The following is a 16,414-nucleotide window of genomic DNA, read 5'->3' on the forward strand; positions in this document are numbered from 1 at the left end:
AGTACAAAGATTAATAAGAGAAGACTATTTTACCTATTTCAAACTATTTACAGATGGCTCGAAAAGTGAATATGGAGTAGGATATGGTATATATGACCAAGAAAATAGAATATCCTTTAGCTACAAATTAAATCCTAATTTTTCTATCATGAATGCTGAACTGGTAGGCATTATTGAGGCTGTAGAATATGCAATTAGTATCAACCAAACCAAAGTGGTCATATTTACAGATTCACAAAGTGGCTGTATGGCGCTTATAGATAACAATACTGAAAATTATCTAATACAGCAGCTATATACAATAGCCAATTGCAATAATTTACAAAAAATAATCATTCAATGGATACCCGGCCACATCAACATCTTAGGAAACGATAGAGCGGACGAAGCCGCTAAATTAGGGATTAAAAAATCTAATATAGAATATTATTCTTTAACTATCGGTGATTCTCTAATAAGTTTCAAAAAAGAATTGACTATAGAATGGAACGAAGAATATACGAGACTATCACAGGAAAAAGGGAAAGAACACTACCAAATAATGAATACAATGACAATGAAACCCTGGTTCTACAAAATGCAAATGACTACGACACAAACTATTACAATGGGAAGAATGAGAACCTTCCACACAGCCTCTAAAGACAGACTATATAAATGGAAACTGATACGAACCGAAAATTGCGACGATTGTAACGTTCAAGAAAACTTGACCCATATCCTCCATGACTGTCCGAGGTATAACTCGACCAGACAAAAGTATCCCGTGCTAGACAACCGAATCAGCCTCATTAGCGTCCTGAAAAACAAAAATGTCGATGAATATATGCAAATAGCCGAATTTGTGAGAGAGATAGGAGGCAACGTTTGAGTGACTCCCGCGAAACTTAAACTCACCATCGATTCACAAACTTTCGCAACAAACTTGGGTTTTCACTTGTTTGGAAACGCATCTGACGGAGGTTAATCAAATTCATTATTTTCCTCGAATTCGTACGTCAATTGACAACTATCATTTGATACACCTGGCAAATATGGACCAACAGGTCTGTGTCACAAAAGGAGAGAAAAAAAAAGTTGTTAGTCGTACGAGTTTTTCTTTTCGCAGGAGTAGACTTGTTGACAGAACCCACCGCTGAATTGTCAAACAAACGTCTAATGGATTGCCTAATTCAGTAAACACCACGAGTTCCGTTCCAGTTTAAATCTAAACAAATGTATATGCAATGACTATATCACAGAGAACAGACATCCATGATCGAACAAAAAAACGTGTGTAAACATTTGAATTAATATACGATAAACACTACCGCCGCCACACCAACCTATCCGTCAAATCCATTCCGGAACTGATTCGAAATCCTGAATGGATTCAGTATGGAATCTTGCTCAAAGAAAACAACCGATTCCGACTCTATCGGTTGATGCATTTGAGCTGGAAGTCTGAACCGGTTCCGGACTAGTTTGACTGGGTAGAGGAATAACCGCTGGCTGTCAATTCTGTCGAACTCAGCCACAAAAACATGACAACAGTAGCGCACCTGGTTTGGATATCCCAACTACCTTCGAAACCGTTAGAGATTTTGCACAAGTTGAATGCTGAAGATGGACGTCTGTTCTCTGTGACTATATTTTGTTAAGTTTAGAAAGTTGAGTTTATGTGATGACAAAAGAGTTCCAAATCATCAATTTATTACCGACTGCAACTACAAATATAGAGCTTACTACTAACTCATCGCCTAACATTTGGATAGTAGGTGGCCTCAAACTTGGGCAAGCTTTTTGGGCCATTCGGTCGTACCTTGCGAGGAATATACTTCAGTGCGTGCTCATCCATCCTACGTTTGTACATGTTCTGATTGAGCTCGAAAGGTCGTCTTTTCGCTTCCATTGGTCTAGTATTATGGTCCACCTTGTAAATCTTTTCCCACTGGTAAAGTTCTGGATCTGGTCTGTGACGAGGACGATTCGAGGTGCGGTGCTTGTACGTCATCTCCATGAATGTACGTCGGTTTTCTTCGACAATATCTGCGACGCGTGGCTCAGTTTTGCATAGATAAGGTTTCATCTCAATCCCTTCTCGCACCTTTGGAGCGTTGACATAGAAAGATATCAAGTGCAATAGAACATCTTCGTTGAGTCCGTGGATCTTGCCGCTTTCATCAATGTGTTCGAAAAGCTGCAATTCTTTCGTTCCCCAGCAGCGGTTGAATCGTGGGTTCGAATCAACCTGATCCGAATGCAGCAGAACTGTATTTAACTGATATGCATAGAACGACCAATGTTTACCATCAGTGATAACGGTTTGTGCCGAAAGTGGGTAGGTTACGTCATTAAAGACAGAAAACCCTTGATAGCACGCCTGCCCGAGTAACCACGCGTAGCTAGCTAAAATTCCTTGTGAATGTAGAGCTTCTTGCACGTCGTTTATAGCGCAGTATGTTTCGCGTACTAGAGTGTGACTTCGGCGTTGGAATGAAATCATACCGAATTCATGTTGATCCCCTGGCCAAAACCCTGGAATCGTCGTGGCATGTCGCTGTTCCGTTTGATAGCCAACCGTAGTAGGGTCGTACTTAAAATCAGGAATTAGAGCATCCTCCTGCTTTAGATCGAGGGTGTTTAAATTATCCTGAATAAAAGGTTCCAGTGGATATCTGTGCCTTAGTGCCAAATATGGTTGGCCAACATATTGCATTTTGCGATCATAGGGATCATTTGCGTATGGTTTTTGCCATTTGATTCCTTCCTTAATTTTTCGAACTAGCGATGGAGGAGATATGCCCCCTAGAAACCAAAAAGCCTCATGTCTAGGATCATAGTCTACCTCTAGTTCATTCATATGGGCATATACGCTTGATAAGTTATTGGTCAGAACTCGATGGAGGCCCTTTAGAAGCGCTGATGTTACAATTTCCTCCCGTTTCTCAGGAGACATATTTTCCTTACTGAGCTCTTGGCGCCTGTAAAAAAAACGCATGAAAATGAAACCATCTTACGTTTTTCACTATACCTGTATCCATGTAGTTCAAATCCCAGTACGTCTTCCACTTCTCCGCGTATCTCGTCTAGTAAGCTCTTCGAGATCTCACTCATTTTATCATACGTTTGCGGTAGCTTCCCTTCGATTAAATGAGTTCTGGTTGCGTATTGCGCCAGCGGCAGCACATTGTAGGGAAACTTTTGGTCCGTAATCATGTGCGCCTTGTATCCATAGTACTTTGGCATGTTGATCTCGAATAGTTTCTCTTCCACGCTACTCAACTGTTTGATTTTATCGTGCCACTGTGCTGCCTCACGTTTTTTCTTCGCCTTGAAGCTCAGCTCGTAAATCGGCGGGTATTCCGGCCTGTCGGTATACTCATCTTCCCGTTTCGCCAGTGCCCTCGTCGACTGGTACCGAAGACCAGCGGTATTCCGAAACATGATCTGAACATTGTGACGCAGGTGTGGTAGCAGCATTCCTGATATTTTCTGCAAAATTTTGAAAAATTGTTACCAAATCAAAAAATTGTTATTGAAAATCATCCCGTGTGAGACCACATCTGACATTTTTAGGGAAGTGTTGTCAGACGCTTCAGAAATTATACTCTTTTCACCAAGATGAAAAAATAGAAAGGTTGGAGCATTTTCTTGAGTATTTTGAGCGCAGAGTTGATGCAAAAATGGAAATTAAATATTATCCGTCATCGACTGGGGTGCTTTTCAAAAGGAAACGCGACGATTATTTTTCGTCAGGTGATGCAATTTTTGTGTAAAAACCTTATTGTGAATAAAACATACGAAAACCTGAAACTTTAGAAGCACAGTTTGCAGTCACTTTTTGACAAATTCGATTAAAGTAAATAATTAGCACACATTAAACTTGGATAATACATATTTTTAGACGTTTCTCAGCATTTATAATTAAATTCGCCTATTCAATTCGTCGCCACAAAATGATTGAATGGCTCGTTTCCAATGAAACGTACAATACATTTTTCCATTTTAATGCAAATTTGTTATAGGATAATCAACCAAATTTGGATCCCTACATATTTTGGACCCTGTTAATGTATTTGCCTCTTGCTCAGCCAGGTTTCTCAGCATTCGTATGGTTTGATGCAACAATTACATTCCTTGGAATGTCTATTATCGAATCCATAGTTTTAAAAAATATCACCGAAAACGTTTCGTATTTCAACGATAGCCAAGAGGAAGTGATATATTTCGAAAATGAATTTAAATGTACAACTGTAATATTTGTTATTGATTCAATTAGTTTGACTGATTTGGCATTATGCATGTTTCGTGTTTGAAAAGGTTTCTTCGTAACGGTTTATCTAAAAAGTCTTAAATAAATGGTAACAAATATGTAATTTGTATTGAACTCAGCCCCGTGAAAACTGTTTGTTGCCTGAAGCTGCCTCCAAACGCCAGTAGCGCTAGCTACGTTTCAAATGTTCAAGGTCTGTTCACATAAACTGTATAACACTGTTTAAAAGTTGGATTCAAAACAAGTAATTAGTAACAATATATGAGAAATCACGCTTTCTCTTGCATCGCTTCCTCTACACAAAATCCGAACGCTTTTATCACCTGAGTACCAGTTAAGCACATCGAAATGTAGTTTGTTTGCATTCGATAAGTTTCAGGTCGAGTTAACAACATCGGCTCGTAGCGATATGAACGTTGCTTAAAGCGCGTTCGCTGTCATTTGTGACAACTAACCGAGCCAGAAAGCCAGCTTATGTTGGCTTCACTCATTTTTCAAAGAAACGTCAAAACATTCACCCTCCTTAATTGAACTCTATGTTGACACATCTAAGAGTCACATCACAGCTAAATAATGATAATAGTGTGCTTGTTGAATTCCTAGAATCGCCTGAAAGCCAGTACGATTCAAGAAACGTAGTCCTGCTGTTTCAACATTGCGCCGAATACTTGATTACCACAAGGCGAAGACTGAAGAAAAAAGGAAAATAGAGGAAGAGAAACAAAAAAAGCTGAGCTTAGAAAGAATAACAAGAAACCACCTCGTAAACAAAAGAATTGGGTAATCCTGTTTTTTTTTTATTTTTCCGATGCAGCTGACGTTAAAGATACGTAATCAAACTTTTTTTCACTTTTTGTACGCCAAATAATAATATTTTTTGGAAAATCTTGAAAAATATTAGGAATCGACCTCAGAAATGAGAAAAAAAGATACTCAGAATATGAATATTAACCAAACTTTCCAACATTAAATGCATTTTTTCAAATTCAATGCAAACTTGATGTACATTTCTAGAGTGATCTGCCATTACACTCTCGACTTTCTCGGATGGGTTCATTTTTTCGTTTGCGCGACGTAACAAAATTGCGGAGATCGAATAATACACGGTCACCATTTTTAAGAAATATTTTAAAATCTAAAACCAGTATTTTTGTTTCAAATGATATTATTTTAGAATTCTTGAGCGTTTTTTCAAAACGTCATATCTGCATTGAGTTACTCTGTTTACTTCTCGACAAACATATGATTACGGCCTAAAAGCCAACTGTCAAAATCTACTTTGAATGGAAATTCCAGACAAACCGTTACTAGTCGAACACAGTTGACAGCAGTTTATGAAAGAGAAAACTTTTCTCTTTCATTTACTACCAACATCTGTGATTAGCGTGTAACGGTTTGTCCGGAATTTCCATTCAAAGTGGATTTTGACAGTTGGCTTTTAGGCCGTAATCATATGTTTGTCGAGACTTTCTCTTTCGATTTTTACGGCGTCACTATAACACTTTTCACTTATTTTACAGTACAGATCGAAAGACGGTGGTTTTAACTAGCATATTATGCAAAGAGTTGAGGGATAAATGTTAAAGTGACCGAATTATTAACAGAAGAGAAAGTAAACAAAGAGAGTAACTCATTGCAGATATGACTTTTTGAAAAAAAAAAAACGCTCAAGAACTAACCAAATTTTCTTTTGGTTCAACTAAATCCTTGAATTTGAATCAACACAGAAAACTTGCATTACCTAGCAGTAGGTAATCTTAAATCTGTGCATCCTACTTCCTCCAACGGAAAACAAAAGAGAGGGAGTCCAAATTTACCCAAAAATAAGGAGATATTCCCCAAAGCCGACTAAACTTCATCCCATTAATTTTGAGTAAAAAAATCATTCCCTCTCCCTTGTTTCCCGGCAGTGAAATAAGGACAGCAAATTAAAATTACCTACTGGTAGGTAATGGATTTTAAGTGTGAAAGTTTCAAGAGTACTCAATTTTAGGTAGTTTTTCGGTGGCGTGTAGGTTGTTTTATTTTTGCGTGCAGACTGTCACTTCTGCTCATATCAGGGATGCCAGGTGCACAGATCAATCTGTGTTTAATAGATTTTCAATATGCTGCACAAACTTCTATAACTGCACAAATTTCCACAGTTTTCTGTTATAATGGACAGACTAGCACAGATTTCTCAATTTTTGATCTCGTGCTGAATTTTTGGCTTGGGCAAAACAATAAAAGGTCGCCACTTCCCCGAAAAGAAATGTACAGTAATCATGATTTTTACTGTGACAGTACAGTAATTTTGCAATAATTTACAGAAAAATTCTAGTGCTATGCTACAATACAAAAACATTGAACTTTTACGTATACTATAGTAAATTTCAATGTAAAAACGACTTTTACAATATCAGCTGAAAAGGAGGAGGGAGTGGTTATGTATTTTAACATTTAAAAGATTGATTTTTTTCTTGCATTTTTTCTCTAAATCCGTAAAATTTAATGTGAAGTTACTGTATAATTTATTGGCTGAACATAATATATTGATTGTTACATGAAAATCATTGTAAATCACTTGCGAGAACTCTATGTCGAACAAATGTTGAAACAGTAATAACCTACACTGAAAAAAATCCAAACGTTAATTCTATTTGCTTCAAACCGCTTAAAATTCATATGAAGAAGATATGCTATTGTTATCACGCGCACACATACCTTCTATGTGTCAACTGTATAAACTATGTATGCACACACATAAGTTATATGTGCATATTGTTATAGAATGGGGTTTTATGTGGCTAATAGTTATGAAATGTGAATGTAAGATTAATATTTCTTGTAAATACACACATTAGGTTTATGTGCCAGCAAATAGTGTCTATATGCCTCCGTTAATTGCAAAAATCTATGTGTAAAATCAATAGGCATAACGTTTACTTTTTTTTGAGTGTACAATATCTATTGTTTTATGACTGCTTGTAGGGTACCCCCTTTCATGTTTTGAAACAAATTTGTACGTTTTCGCGCGTATATTTGCGCAAATATTATATCACAAAATTTTACCTGGCATCCCTGGCTCATATATCAGTAACGGGGAAAAAGAAAAGAAAAGACGTACAGCAAGCTGTGACAAAAGAAACATCGCGTTTTCCAATGTGCTGCTGCGAAAACAATAAAGTGTTAATTTTTCGCGAAAATCCCCCCATTTCTGGTAAGTTTCGGTTTTAAATTACGATTATTCGATTACCTCGAAGTCAAAGCTTGGAAATATATTACTTTTGTGACCAATATTCCGTTTTTTAAGGCATTTCAAACGATTTTTTCCAGGGCTAGAACTGACGTGAGCTGAAGCACCTCACCTCGACAGTGGCGAGCAAGAGGAATATCGGAGTTCGAGACAAGATCGCAAATCACTATCACTAACTATTGGCGATGAGTGTTGACACCTACGATGGTGCGGTTGGTTCCCAAACGTTAACGTTCCTGGACACCGAAGAAAATGACTTGATCGGAGCAGACACCCAGGGAACGGATTTCGATTTTCGTGACTTTACCATTCCGTCCCAGAGCCAGACGTTAGCGTCCCAGTTAGAACATCTTGCAGGTGGATCCGGGAGTCAGGTTTGTGTTTCAAAGTATCACTTGGCCTATTGCCAGTACAGAAAAAGAATGCTTCCATTTTGAATCATGTTGAACATTTTCGAGAGCTGTAGTTTCAAGGGCGCAGACGGGCAAGAGAGATTGTATGCGTAAACACTTGAACCTGAATCATGCTTAAGATCGCCGTCGTCTTAGGTATAGATCGTGTGAAAATTTAAGCAGTTCAAGCAAAGGAGTGAAATATAGTTGGATATCACTTATTGCGAAATAACTAAAATTTAGATTGTCTCAGAACATAACCTTATCTCTATTCTCTGTGAGGAAATGATTGCTTTAGGTTTCGAAGTTCGAAAATTCAATTTGTATATTCTTTTTTGGAAACGCGATTAACCAGTAGTGATTATCTTCCTCACAATGGTATCAGAGTATGCAGAATTGAGGATTCAGTATTCTGTTAATATTAACGGCATACAGGAGATGTAAAAAATATTGTTTCACAATTATTGAACTTTGCATTGAACCGCAGTTACGGGAAAATTGTCGCAATTTACTCGGTTGAACGTAATTCAATATAGGTTAATTTCATCTTTTATGCCTAGCGAAACAGAACGCTTCGTCACTTTGAGAGTCCGAATGTAAAAACCTGCTGAACTGTGACAAGTGAGACAATGTCCTTGCAAGTTTGAAGCTTTTCAAATTGGGTCTGACGGAGAATTCTATTTGCCCCAGACAGATATTTCAACATTTGCTATTTTAATTTGTAGCTCAACGGATTTGGGCGTCGACTGGGCTCGGATGCGTCGAAGGTTGCCGGTATTACAAGCGCCATCGGTGAACTCCAGTTCGAGGAAGACGAGGATGATGCGGTTGTGAAAAGTCAGGAACTTCCCCCGCACGCATGTCGCTATTGTGGCATTCACGAACCAAGCACAGTTGTGATGTGCAACATCTGCAAGAAGTGGTTTTGCAATGGTCGCGGGAGCACTTCCGGGTCCCACATCGTAAACCATCTGGTCCGAGCGAAACATCGTGAAGTTACGCTGCACGGTGATGGGCCACTCGGAGAGACCGTGCTGGAGTGCTACTCGTGCGGTGTACGGAATGTTTTCGTTTTGGGTTTCATCCCTGCCAAAGCCGACTCGGTTGTTGTGCTGCTGTGCAGGTAGGCAGACGCTTTATGTTTACGGATTACATACATGATTTCTAATTATTCTACTCATACAGACAACCATGTGCAGCTCAAAACTCCATTAAAGACATGAACTGGGACCAAGAACAATGGAAACCTCTCATAGCCGACCGATGTTTCTTGTTCTGGCTCGTGAAGGTTCCCACCGAGCAAGAGCAACTGCGAGCCCGCCAGGTTTCAGCAGCGCAGATTAACAAGCTAGAAGAGTTATGGAAGGAAAACGTGGATGCAACATTCCAAGATCTGGAGAAACCCGGTATCGATAAGGAACCGTCGCCGGTGCAGTTTCGTTATGTTGATGGCTACCAATATCAGAATATTTTCGGTCCTCTGGTAAAGCTCGAAGCAGATTATGACAAGCGTCTGAAGGAAAGCCAGACACAAGAGAATATTGAAATTCGATGGGACACCGGATTAAACAAGAAAACGATTGCCTACTTTACACTGGCGAAGAACGATGGCGACATGAAACTGATGCATGGTGATGAGTTAAGATTGAGATATACAGGCGAACTGCACAAACCTTGGAGCTGTGTAGGCCATGTGATTAAAGTTCCCGATAATTACGGAGAAGATGTTGGACTTGAATTGAAACATAATCATCAGGCACCAATCGAGTGCACTTCACATTTTGCGGTAGATTTTATCTGGAAAGGTACTTCTTTCGATCGCATGCAGATGGCGTTAAGAAAGTTTGCAGTGGATGATAACAGCGTTTCTAACTATATCTACTCGCGGCTGTTGGGACACGGTCGTCAAGATGGTTCCGATGATGTTACATTCCGTATCAACAATTTGCCCAAGCACTTCAGTGCTCCGAATTTGCCTGACTTGAACCGTTCCCAGGTGTATGCCGTGAAGCACGCCTTGCAACGTCCTCTCAGCTTGATACAAGGGCCGCCCGGAACTGGTAAAACCGTTACATCAGCTACCATCGTCTATCAGCTGGTGCGTCTGAATGGTGGACCGATCCTCGTATGTGCACCAAGTAATACCGCCGTTGATCAGTTGACAGAGAAAATTCATCGTACCAATTTGAAAGTGGTTCGCGTTTGTGCTAAGTCTCGCGAAGCTATCGATTCCCCGGTTAGTTTTCTGGCTCTGCACAATCAAATTCGTAACATGGAACAAAATACGGACTTAAAGAAACTGCAACAACTGAAGGACGAAACCGGCGAGTTAAGTTCGTCAGACGAGAAACGCTATCGCATGCTAAAGAAACAAGCTGAGCGCGAGTTGCTGGAAGCGGCTGACGTTATCTGTTGTACATGCGTTGGAGCTGGTGATCCGAGACTACAACGCATTAAGTTCAGCTCAATCTTAATTGACGAATCAATGCAATCAACGGAACCTGAGTGCATGGTCCCTGTAGTGCTAGGAGCCAAACAATTGATTCTTGTTGGAGATCATTGCCAGCTAGGACCGGTTGTGATGTGTAAAAAGGCAGCTAAGGCAGGGCTTTCGCAAAGTTTATTCGAGCGTCTTGTCGTGCTAGGCATTCGTCCGTTCCGTTTGGAAGTACAATACCGCATGCATCCCGAGCTGTCCCAGTTTCCATCAAATTTCTTTTACGAAGGCAGCCTGCAAAATGGGGTCTGTGCAGAGGAACGAAAGTTAAAAGTTGATTTTCCATGGCCGTCACCGGACACCCCAATGTTCTTTTTAGTGACTCAAGGCCAGGAGGAAATCGCTGGTTCAGGAACATCCTATTTAAATCGCACGGAAGCCTCAAACGTAGAAAAAATTACCACCCGTTTCTTGAAGGCTGGCGTCAAGCCGGAACAGATCGGCATCATTACACCTTACGAAGGTCAGCGTGCCTATTTGGTACAATACATGCAGTATCAAGGGTCGTTGCATTCCAAGTTATACCAGGAGATCGAAATCGCCAGTGTGGATGCTTTTCAGGGTAGAGAGAAAGATATCATCATCATGTCCTGCGTTCGTTCCAATGAGCACCAGGGAATCGGCTTCCTCAACGATCCAAGAAGATTGAATGTGGCTTTAACTCGAGCCAAATATGGCATAATCATCGTCGGAAATCCAAAAGTTTTGTCCAAGCAGCAGTTGTGGAATCATTTGTTGAACTTCTACAAAGACAAAAAAGTACTGGTGGAAGGGTCTTTGAACAACTTGAAGGAGTCAATGATTCAATTCACGAAACCGAAAAAGATTGTCAACACATTGAACCCTGGTTCACACTTTATGAATACTATTATGTATGATGCTAAGGAAGCGGGTTACTTTGAAAGAAATCATCACGGCGCAGGCTTCTCCGGAAGTTCATTCGGTAATCCAGGTGAGTTGAATGATCATTACAACAGTCCTTTCAATATACATTTAATCTCATTTGTCTGTGGTGTTTACATTTTCGAAAAAAAACCATTGACCAATTTTCTTCACCGCTTCGTGCAGGTCCTGTCGGAAGCATGATGAACGGACCGAGAAATCCGCCATTGGACATGTTCACACGCACTCACGACCCGATCAGTTACATTTCCCCGGAGCGTGCCCAGGCAGCAATAAACAACATGCCTGTGCCGGTCGGAATGTTTATGAACATGTCGAATGTTCCGCCGCGGTTCTTCCAGCAGCAACAGGCAATGCAGGCGGCAAAACAAACCCGTCGCATCAAACCCGCAGTCGGCGCCATCGGCACTAAACCGAAACAACGCCCAATCGGTCCGCCGTCAAGCCAGAACCAGCACACACCCGGCCCGATCGGTTCCGGTTCAGTGACCCAGGGAATGTCCCAAAACATGTCCCAGCCGGGTTTCAGCCTCTCGCAGCAGCCGGATTTCTCCCAGGACTATATGGCCGAGTACCAGTCACAGGTGGATGGACTGTTGTCCCAAGACTCAACTTTCGGTCCGAGTCAGTCTACAGCCACCGATCGTTTGGTGTTTGACCTACCACCGAATCAGTTCTCGCAGCCATATTGATAGAGAGAATACACAGGATGAACAGGATGGCGTGCCGCCCGGGGGAATATCTTTGAACCAGATCAAAGCAGCAGGAAAAGCTAACAGCAAATTCGTCTACGCCAAATCACCAATTCGCAGTATAAACGAGAGTATTCGAAAGTAAAAGTGGAAGAACAAGGAAATCTGTAAGTAATCCTTACGGAATAGCACTAGGGCTCAGGGGACATGAAATCTCCCTTGGTGCATCTTGGTGTTTGTCCCCGCGCCGTCATCGTCGTCAATGTCGTCTTGTCGGAAAACAGGAATAAAAGGCGGGAAGGAATCTGAAAAGAGAAGAGTGACTCTAATGCGACCTATGCTACTGCCACTGGATTTTTTCCCCTTGAAGCCAGTAGCAGCAGCGTTAGAATCTGGGAAACAAACCACACAGCTAGCTAACTAATCTCCACAAAAATATCTTCATCGTGATGGGACTCGATTCTCCTATTCGGCTAGATTCAAGCAGGCTCACTGAAAAGCTACGGCAAACTTGATACCGGTATGGAACCGTAGCAGCAATATTCGGCTCTAGAATTCGGATGCAAGGAGCGTTGACTCGCTGAAATGATGTCGGAGACGCCCCTGCGATGTGAGAGATTAAGAGTTTATTTCTTAAAAAAAATATTTCCGTTATATAACAAAAACCATATTTGCTTTTTTTGTTTGTTTTCTTACGTGATTTATTTTGTTCTTTTCGGACAAATCGGTCAACATACGAGTGTTATTTCACTTGTCAACGCGTGCTGTTAAAAACATTCAACAACAACGAAGTTCGCGAGCGACCAAAAACAAAGTTTTTTTTTATTTTATACGACTTCTTACAGCTAGTTTGGTGAACATCATTTCTTTAAACAAATGGCAAATAACATTTCAGAAATTAGACATATAGTCAAAAACATAATAATTAATTGGAAAGGGGATGTACATGCTTTTTTGAAAACGACTTCTTGCTACAGTACATAGTAGTACATCTGTCATTAGTTTCAGTCAGTAAATCATCCATCTTGTAATAGCAACAACGAGAAATCGCATTGACATTGCCAAAAATTTAACATCCTTCAGGACAACGACGTACACCTTTTCCAAATAAAAAAGTGCTTCAGGCATAAGAAATGTAATTATTTAACCGAACACTCCTTACCATTCATCCTAAAGCGAACTCATGCTGTACTTTACTGCATCACAGTTCTCTCTAATCAACCTGGTCCAAGGACTCGTCCCTATCTCGATGCAAGGCTACTCCGAATGTAACAAGGACTATCTGCACAATTTCTTGCTACATCCGGCATCTCGTAAGGAAGCCACCTCGGACCAGTAATATTCATCCTCTATTTTAATGTCGTCAATATCACAGCACAAGGACCCTACCTTTCATTCGTCGACGACATGGAAAGTTTTCGACGGATACTGGATTGAACTCATGCGGATGCTGTTGGTCAGCTATTTTCGTTTCGCTACCTATTATTTTAAGTAAATTCATCAACAGTGATCTTTGAAAATTAGCCACCTTAGTTATACAACACATTTTTCCGATTGTTGTCATTGTCATTTCTCAGTCCACACCCTGGCAGACGTTCATCCGCCCATCTAGACTCTGTCAAGATGAGGACCTACAAAGCCTAACTGTTCGTATGTGCTAGTCCGTATAGCACACCAGTTTCTTCCACAAGCAGGCGCCGGCTGTTAACCAGTCCCACAAGTTTCAGATACATTACATAGAGGATAGTTGGAGACAGAAAATGGAGAGATAGTAGAGATATTGGTTTGCTGAAACGAAACAAGAAAAGCAAAATAATTGTGATTAGTTGTTTTTTTTTGTTTTTGTTATCGGGCAGATGGGACTGCAGCTTAACGTAACGTCAAGTTCTCTATTTTGTCTGGTCCAATGTATCCTGCTCCTAACAACGTCAGTGATGCAATTAAAACTTCGCATTGATTCCGCTTCTATTTTTTCCTGATCTCCTCATGGGTCCCCTAGGTCAGAAGCGGATCAATCGACTGTTAAGTAAATTAGAGATCGCAGTCAGCCGTGATGTCCGCGAATTTCATACATACATACAAACTATTTGGCGCAAGTTCAGAGCGTGTAACGTCGTGTCATCTAGTCTGTCATCCTATGGAAAAATAATCCTACCATCGCCTTGGGGTCAACGTCATATTGGCAAATTTTGCATTGAATCCGCTTCTGTCTCTTCCTAATCTCCTTTTGTCTCCTAGGTCCGTAGCAGATCAATCGACTATTAATTGAAACGGTAAACATACTAGCAGTATTAGTCCTTACTCGCGAATACTTTTCCTGCAACTGTGCTGTTTCTTCTCTATCTTATAACATAACTCGATTATCCCTGTTCTAGTCCATATACATATTCATTACATTATGGACCAGGCAAACCCTTAATTTTCTTTTATTATTATCCTGAGTAGCTATACCAGTGAAGGTATTTTAGGATTTCACAAAAAGAATCTCTGCCAATAAAGGCGTAAGAAATATTTATCCACTATTAACCATAAAGTTTGCTCGAACCGAATGTCCGCCTGGTTCGACTCGAATAGACCACACCGACCCAAAAGGGTTGCTTATCATTTCTGAGAGCCGGTGTGCTTGGTCGAGTTTAGTAATCATAAGAACAAGTCCTGAATAATTAATTATCTCTTGGGTGCCAGTCCTGCACTCCTTTCCTGAACTAGCCTCATTCTAACGATCAAAAGAGTCGACAACTAGTAGGATCCACATGTCCCCCACCCAAGTGAATTGATCAACTTGCAAGTAGGAGCACATATCTATCAGCCAGCCAAGAAGACTTCCGAATCAATGAGAATGGACCATGCCAGTCGAAGGCCACAGGCCCAGCGCCATCTCGTACAGTGTCATTGTCATTTCTCAAGATGAGAACATACAAAGCCTAACTGTTCGTATGTGCTAGTCCGTATAGATTTTGGTTTGCTGAAACGAAACAAGAAAAGCAAAACAAGAAAAACAAAACAATTGTGATTAGTATCGTGGCTATAATAAATAAATAAACGTTTTCTCCTCTGTTGTCGGTTTCCCTGTTCGCAGTCCTCCCTCCTGTTCTTGATCTGTTTGGGCCACTGGCTTTTCGTTTCCTTGGTCGTCCGGTTCTCCCGTACACATCGTAGCAGGAGAAACAAATGAAAAGACAAAACAAAACAAAATGAAAATAAATGGACGTCTGCTATCTGTGCCTAAATTGATGTTGCTTCTCAGTTTTGCACGACCCAGGGGGGACTTGGCCTTGATCCCAATGCTCTGTCACCGATGTTACGTGATATTCGTTATGGAATATTCTTTGTTTGTTTGGGGGCCATTCATAAACAATGTTGTACGTTTTTTTTATCCCTGATCCGCTGATACGTCTAAAATTCATTTTTAGTTTTTTTTATCTCGTTACGTGACGCTCTTCCCCTATTGTCAATATCGAACATCATTTATGAATGGTCCCCTGGTGATATATTTAGAGCAGACAATCCAATGAAAAATAGGATTGACAGGATTTTAGTGCGCTCTTGGCACCTTGTGTCACATCTTCATGTTTGTCATACATATTAAGAATACCAAAGCATGCGATGTGATGACCGGAAGATTAGAGAAGCAACTCCTCCCTGATTTAAAATTCCTTTCAAAATTGTTTGCACATACCTTGTCGTATATGTAATTTTAAATATTCGTTGGTTTTGTGGCGTTGTACAGTGGTCCAGGTTGCAAATTTAGCAGGAATTTCTATTCTATTCTAACCCTTACACAGCCAGTATTGAAAAGCATCCTGGAAAACACTACAGTTAGTCTAGTGTTTTTCTTGTCAATATTAATATTTGAAGCATATTTTCCAAGGGGTGAGTCGCTTAGCACAAATTGGGGGGAAGGGGAGGAGTTGCTTCTCTAATCTTCCGGTCATCACATCGCATGCTTTGGTATTCTTAATATGTATAACAAACATGAAGATGTGACACAAGGTGCCAAGAGCGCACTAACATCCTGTCAATCCTATTTTTCATTGGATTGTCTGCTCTAAATATATCACCAGGGGACCATTCATAAATGATGTTGGATATTGACAATAGGGGAAGAGCGTCACGTAACGAGATAAAAAAACTAAAAATGAATTTTAGACGTATCAGCGGATCAGGGATAAAAAAACGTACAACATTGTTTATGACTGGCCCCCAAACAAAGAATATTCCATAACGAATATCACGCAACAACGGTGACAGAGCATTGGGATCAAGGGCAAGTCCCCCCTGGGTCGTGCAAAACTGAGAAGCAACATCAATTTAGGCACAGATAGCAGACGTCCATTTATTTTCATTTTGTTTTGTTTTGTCTTTTTATTTGTTTCTCCTGCTACGATGTGTGAGGGTGAACCGGACGGCCAAGGAAACGGAAAGCCAATGGCCCAAACA

At 40.5% G+C, this 16,414-nt stretch overlaps 2 protein-coding genes across 3 annotated transcripts; one reads left to right on the forward strand and one right to left on the reverse strand.

Moving 5' to 3' along the window:
* Positions 1 to 1,650: 1,650 nt before the first annotated feature.
* Positions 1,651 to 3,565, reverse strand: LOC131684485 (large ribosomal subunit protein mL65). Its single transcript, XM_058967416.1, has 2 exons — positions 3,014 to 3,565; positions 1,651 to 2,963 (listed from the first exon to the last, which is right to left on the reverse strand). Exons 1-2 carry the CDS (start codon positions 3,460 to 3,462, stop codon positions 1,733 to 1,735), a joined length of 1,680 nt encoding a protein of 559 aa, XP_058823399.1. The 5' UTR covers positions 3,463 to 3,565; the 3' UTR covers positions 1,651 to 1,732.
* Positions 3,566 to 7,337: 3,772 nt separating this feature from the next.
* Positions 7,338 to 13,112, forward strand: LOC131684488 (regulator of nonsense transcripts 1 homolog). 2 transcript variants are annotated; one of them, XM_058967419.1, is made up of 5 exons: positions 7,338 to 7,454; positions 7,571 to 7,864; positions 8,608 to 9,005; positions 9,068 to 11,331; positions 11,448 to 13,112. In XM_058967419.1, the coding sequence occupies exons 2-5, from the start codon at positions 7,676 to 7,678 to the stop codon at positions 11,972 to 11,974; spliced, it is 3,378 nt and encodes a 1,125-aa protein (XP_058823402.1). In that variant the 5' UTR covers positions 7,338 to 7,454; positions 7,571 to 7,675; the 3' UTR covers positions 11,975 to 13,112. The 2 variants fall into 2 exon arrangements, with proteins under 2 accessions (XP_058823402.1, XP_058823401.1); XM_058967418.1 differs by having other exon boundaries at positions 7,350 to 7,454; positions 7,548 to 7,864.
* Positions 13,113 to 16,414: the final 3,302 nt, after the last annotated feature.

The sequence above is a fragment of the Topomyia yanbarensis genome, chromosome 2, assembly GCF_030247195.1.
Source record: "Topomyia yanbarensis strain Yona2022 chromosome 2, ASM3024719v1, whole genome shotgun sequence".
NCBI lineage: Eukaryota > Metazoa > Arthropoda > Insecta > Diptera > Culicidae > Topomyia > Topomyia yanbarensis.